The sequence below is a fragment of the Pogoniulus pusillus genome, chromosome 1, assembly GCF_015220805.1.
Source record: "Pogoniulus pusillus isolate bPogPus1 chromosome 1, bPogPus1.pri, whole genome shotgun sequence".
NCBI lineage: Eukaryota > Metazoa > Chordata > Aves > Piciformes > Lybiidae > Pogoniulus > Pogoniulus pusillus.
In genome coordinates this window covers 6,259,834-6,265,833 of record NC_087264.1, presented here as the reverse complement: position 1 = coordinate 6,265,833, position 6,000 = coordinate 6,259,834, and the positions used below count along the sequence as shown (strand labels likewise).

Here is a 6,000-nt window from a genome sequence, read left to right as displayed (position 1 = left end):
CTCATTAATGTTTACAAGGGCGAGTAGCAGGAGCGTGGGGCCAGACTCCTCTCAGTGGTGTCCGGTGCGAGGACAAGGGGCAAGAGGCACCAACTGGAGCATAGGAAGTTCCACGTAAATATAAGGAGAAAATTCTCCAGTTTGAGGGTGATAAAGCATTGGACCAGGCTGCCCAGAGAGGCTGTGGAGTCTCTATCTCTGGAGGCATCTAAAGCCCGTCTGGTTATTTTCCTAAGTGATTTCACGCTAGGTGACCCTAATCTAGAGGTGGGTTGAACACGATGATCTTCAGAGGTCCCTTCCCTTCTGTGATTCTGGGAAAAAACAGCCTCTGCGAGCATGGGGATGCTGTCTGAACAAGCACTGTGCGGATGGACACGCAGGGGCTTGGGGGGGTTTAGTTTGTTTCACTCAGGGCAAAACTTCGAAGGCGTTTCCCGGAGAGCCCGACTCGGGGCAGCCAAGGGACGATGCTCGGCGGGGCACAGCAATAGCCGTGCCATCGGCGGGGCGATCTCCACGGGGCTCCGCCCTGGCTAACCCAACCCCTCTCCCTACCACCCTCCCGCAGGCTCCCGATCCCGGGGCGGCCCGGCTAGGCGGCGGGGCGGGCGCGCAGGCGCAGGGGGGGCGGGCGGCGGCGCTCGGCGGCTCGGTGCGCGGCGCGGCCCCAGTCCGCGCTGCAGCCGCCGCGGGGGCGCCACTACCATGAGCGGCCGCGGCCGCCCCTGCGCGACTCACGGGCACCGGGCGCACCAGCCGCCGCCGGCCCCCCCCCGCCGCCGTCGCCGTCGTCGCTGCCGCCGCTGCCGCCACTGTCGCGCACCCCCGGCCCCCGAGCCCGGCGCTGCAGGATGCCGGGGGGCAAGAGAGGGCTGGTGGCACCGCAGAACACCTTCCTGGAGAACATCGTCCGGCGCTCCAGCGGTGAGAGGTCCCCTCCGTCCATCCCTTCGTCCATCCCTCCGTCCGTCCACCCATCCCGCTCTCCATCCATCCTTCCCTCCATCCCTACGGCGGCTACTCGGGGCGCGGACCCGCCGCGCCCGTTTCCACGCTGCTGGTGGCTGTGCCAAAGCGGTGCCTTCAAGGAACGGGATCTGCTGTGCCCCGCCGGGCTCCGCCGGAGCCGACTCTCCGTGGTCTTTCTTCTGTCCTCTTTTACTTCTTACATCGTTAGCAGTCCCAAGAATTTGTAGCTTTTGTTTGGGTTTTGGTGAGCCGGTTCTGATAATAAGTAGTCATCCTTTACATTTCTGATACCCTCTCCACCCGTTGGGTCGTTCTTTCCCTTGTTCTGTAGTTCTCTAATAATTGGGCTTGCAAACGTTTTCGTTCAGGGGCTCAGAGTCTTTGCAATTCTTTGCCACTTTGAAGTCTGTGACAAAGGTAGCAGGCAAGAGGGTGAGCGAGTTGCCGTGATGGTGGTAAGTCAGAGGCTGGGCGAATATGCAAAGAGCTGTCAGCAGTTGCTCGTCTACAGCTCCTCTGGTTAGGTGACTTTTGGACTGGAGTGTTTCAGGACTGCATGGCTGTCAAAAATTATTTTGCCCTTCCATAGTTAATTTTACCTTTGCACCCAGTGCACGGCACTGAAGAGTATCGCTCTTGATCTACACAGATCCATTAACGTTACCATGTTGCAGACCACCATCTCTCTAGGTGTGTTAGTGTAGATGCTGCTTTAGGCAAGTCTTGTGCTAGTTGCATTTCATCTTTACGTAGTCTTTGCACTGGCACACAACTACTGAGACACAGGAGGCTTGTCACAAATGAGGTCCAGTAAGAAACACTGACTTTGCATCTGCTGAAAGGTACCTCCTTGGAAAGCCCAATTTTAGGACGACTCAGCCATACCAATGCACTGCTGTGCCAGCAGACAGCTGGGGATGTGAATGGTAATGGTGGACAAAGCAGAGCACTAGGAAAAGCTGCCACATGTATTACTAATCAAGACACTAAGATGATATGAAGTGGTGCTGAAAAGTGTTCTCTTCCACCTTTCTATTGCATGAATCTAGGTTTACCTTGTATTTGTACTAACGTGTTTTGGTGTGCTGGCTTCAAGTTGGTTTTGGTGGTAGGTAGTGAGGTAGCGACTCATTGACTGCCACAGTAGCAGGAGGGGAATAAGGACTTGGAATTTGTTTTAAAACGTTGTGTGCTAAAATGCCAGCCTTGTATTAAGCCATCAGCTGTTTTCTAGAGGGCTTCATCCCTCTCACATTCCCAGTGTCAATTTTGTGGTAGGCAGCTGACTCCTTGTAAAGCTCCATAGCTGCACGCTCACTATGAGCTAGTTTCCAGCAATAGTGTACTTATTTAACAGAATATTAAATGGAAGCTTAATTAATAGGGGTTTATATAGCCTTTTTTTTCTGACAATTTGAAAGTGATGGGTGAAATTTAATTACACTTCATAGCTCCTTGTGGAAGAGGACTTGCAGAGGCATTCCCAACATGTTCTTCCAATTGCGATGTAAATTGGGGCTTGGGGCATCGCTGTTGTCTTCCCGAAGTCATGTGGCAGAGCTGGGAAAACGATTTGGGGTTGCCATGCTTTTATATCATGCTCTAATTAAATCAGATGTCCTCCCTGGTGAAAGCTCAGGAGAGCTTTGAGGTGTCAAAACCCAGAAAAGCTCAGGAGGCTTTTGAACACTAGATTTTAAAAGCACATGCCCCCTTCCAGTTTTTAACCTGGTCTAATTTAGGGGCATAAATTGTGCTGAAATGGTCATTCATTCTACTTTTTTTCTGCCACTGCTGACACCTAAGCATGATGCTACAGAGGCAAATCTGCCCCACTGGACAACAAAGTGAAAAGGGGAGTGAAAATTTTCTTTTAACTCACATAAGTGGTCGGTGTTGAGCCTTAAAACATGCAGTTGTTTGGGTTGTTTTTTGTTTGATCATCAAAGATATAACCTTATTTGTCCTTCATAGAAATAGTGATTTTTTTCATTGCATTCTGCACTTTTTAATCCAAACTTAGTGGAATCCAATCGAGCAAATCTGCTTTATAGAATCACAGAATCATAGAATCAACCAGATTGGAAGGCACCTCCAAGCTCATCCAGTCCAACCTAGCACCCAGCCCTATCCAGTCATCTAGTATCTCCTCTCAGTGCTCAGTAGAAGGCAAGTATTTGATCTGCTGACCGTGTGCTGGGTCTCTCCCCCCCTTTTTTTTAATTCACCACTTCCCATGTGATTTTTCTTTGGCAAGTTGAGGAATGGGATGAAGGAAAGACTGATAATTGTGTTTAAAAATATATCCTGCTTAAAGAACACTCTCTTTTCATACTTTGCACACTTAAGCAGTCTCACTGCACTTCTTGGCTATAAATCTTTTCTTAAGAGTCAGAGGAGGTTTGTAGATGCTTTCTATTAGGCAACAGGTACAGCTGGAAAAGAATTAGACACATATTTCTGCAGATTGGGTCTTCTTCAGGTGAAATGGAAGCAATGGTTTAGAAATGAAGTGTAGGTAGAGACAAATTGCTCTGAGTTGCCAGAGACAGAGCTGAAAAACAAAATTTAAAGACAACATTGCAGCAGTTTTAAGACGCAGAAAGTCAGAACTGGCGTAGTGGGAATGTGGTGCACAGACTTGCTGTGGTGGCCAGCCTGCTGTTAAAAGAAATCCTATCTTTAATTTCCAGCATTATTTATGCATTTCCTGTTTTGAAACGTTGTTAACCTTCCCTTTTCACCCCAGATTTGAGTATAAATCAGGTTAAATTGTGGGAGAAGCGCTCATGGTGAGTCAGTCATGAGCAGAGCATCTAAAAACTGAGCAGGAAGCAATAGGATGGTCACAGATTTTCTGTCCTCCAGGTAGAGGGAGTGGTTTCCTTGGGCTGCCCTGCTGGATAGTCCTCTCCCAGCCAATGCGTTTGAGGAGGATGAAATCATTGCCAAAGCGATGGGGCTCACAGTGTCTCTTTGTCCACAGAACCTCTTTTCTTTTGGAGGTCACTTTACACCTTGTAGCTTTTGAAGTGTTTAGAGCAGGAACATTCTTTGCTTTATGGACAGCAGCAGATTGCAGATGCTTCCCAGGGCTTTTGGTGGTGGGCTGTAACCTCTGAGCTGTTTTGCTGGTTCTTTGCCCACATCATATCTGAGCTCCTTTCCGGGAGAGACCGAGTCTGCACAGTGTCTGTCTTGAGACCAAGTGCTGCAGTTGATAAAAAAAAGGATATACAGACCTGTCTTCAGGGTAGTATCACTGCACTCTGCCACCTTTTTTTTTCTCTTTTGAAACACATTGAAAATAAAGGCCTTATCTGAGGCATACAAAGGCTGATACCATCTTGCTACAGCCTTGTCTGTGCCCTGGATCTTAAGAATACCAGGTGTTCTGCTGAGGTGAAGTAAGAAGTGTTTTCTGAGATCACTGGGTTAAATCATATTAAGATGAGTGCCTTTTACTGCCCTTAGTATTTTGGACTTTTAATAAGGACCTTCCTTAGGACAATGCTCTCTCCTAACATGTTCTGAGCAGTCTCTGACTAATGTTACTGGTTACTTCTTCAGTGCATTCAGAGCTGCTGCTGATACTGACCTCAGCTCAACAACGCAGTGGGTGCAGGATTGGGCAGTCTCTAGAGCAGGGCTGGGCTTCATGGACCTGACTCACCTGCAGGGTGACCTGGCAAGTTGAGCAGTGAACGCAAGGGCAGAGAAATGTGTCTGTCTTGCATGTCCACTGCCTGTCCTGGTCCTTCACATATTTTAGCAGCAAAAGCTTTAAGCTTGTGTTAATGGTATAGTTGCTTTTATGGTAGAGGATGAGTTCAGGAAAAGATTTACTTGGAGACTTTGTGGCAATATGCAATGAGTGCTAACAGTCTGGAAGAGTGACTTGATTTAATGAAAGACTACATATAGTCATATCTATATGATAGGAGTCATCATTATTGGTTATTGTTTCTGTTTTGGGGGGTGGCCTCTTCTCCCAGGCAACCACCAATAGAACAAGGGGACACAGTCTCAAGTTGTGCCGGGGAAAGTATAGGCTGGATGTTAGGAGGAAGTTCTTGCCTGAGAGAGTGATTGGCATTGGAATGGACTGCCCAGGGAGGTGGTGGAGTCACCGTCCCTGGAGGTGTTCAAGAAAAGACTCTATGAGGTGCTTGGTGCCATGGTCTAGTTGACTGGCTAGGGCTGGGGATAGGTTGGACTGGATGATGTTGGAGGTCTCTTCCAACCTGGTTGATTTTATGATTCTATGTTGCAGAAACTCTTAGAAGCTTCCTAAGGAAGAGGTCTTTCAGGTCTTTCACCAATATGTTTTGCTACTTGAGCTGTAAGCTTGGCTGTGAGTGGCTTATGTAGCAATTCTACCATGAGCTTTAACTCCTGGCTTTTTTCAGCTTTGTGCCACGTTCCCACAGAACAGCTTCTTCAGACAGAACTTTGCACTCTGCTAGGTCCTTGTGACTTTGAAGGATGAGACGTGTTTACAGGTGTTCTCAAGGGAGGTACCTGGGAAGGGGAAGAGAAATGAGTGTCATATCTGGAGCTCTTAGACACCTTTTTATTTTTTTGCCACACTGGTAGCATGCATAAAACAAGTGTCCATTATCTCCTCTGTCCTTATGGGCCCATGTGGTGTACCTGATGTCTCACAGGCAGAGTGACAAAATTATACAATCATAGAATCAACCAGGTTGGAAGAGACCTCCAAGATCATCCAGTCCAACCTAGCACCTAGCCCCATCCAGTCAACTAGACCATGGCACTAAGTGCCTCATCCAGTCAAATGTTGTTTTTCTCATGGGATATTATATGTGTAGGCTTCTCTCCCCTACATTAAAACAAGCTGTAATTTCATATGATCCAAATTTACATGGTGCAGAAAGAAAGTTCTTCAAAGGAAGTGGCATCACATTTACAGGATGCCTATCATTCGAGAATCCTTCCATACAAATGTGGACCTCAGCAGTTCCCCAGTAAAGACATTAAACCACTGGGGAAAAATTAGAATCATAG

At 47.9% G+C, this 6,000-nt stretch overlaps 1 protein-coding gene across 2 annotated transcripts in view; it reads left to right on the top strand.

Annotated features, from left to right (window-relative positions):
- The first annotated feature begins 833 nt into the window (after positions 1 to 833).
- The window catches only part of KCNH5 (potassium voltage-gated channel subfamily H member 5), a 233,438-nt gene continuing 228,271 nt past the window's right edge, over positions 834 to 6,000 (top strand). For both annotated transcript variants that reach the window (XM_064156043.1, XM_064156112.1), the window contains exon 1: positions 834 to 927. In XM_064156043.1, the coding sequence (XP_064012113.1) occupies positions 855 to 927 (73 nt within the window). In that variant the 5' untranslated portion in view covers positions 834 to 854. The remainder of the gene's footprint in view (positions 928 to 6,000) is intronic.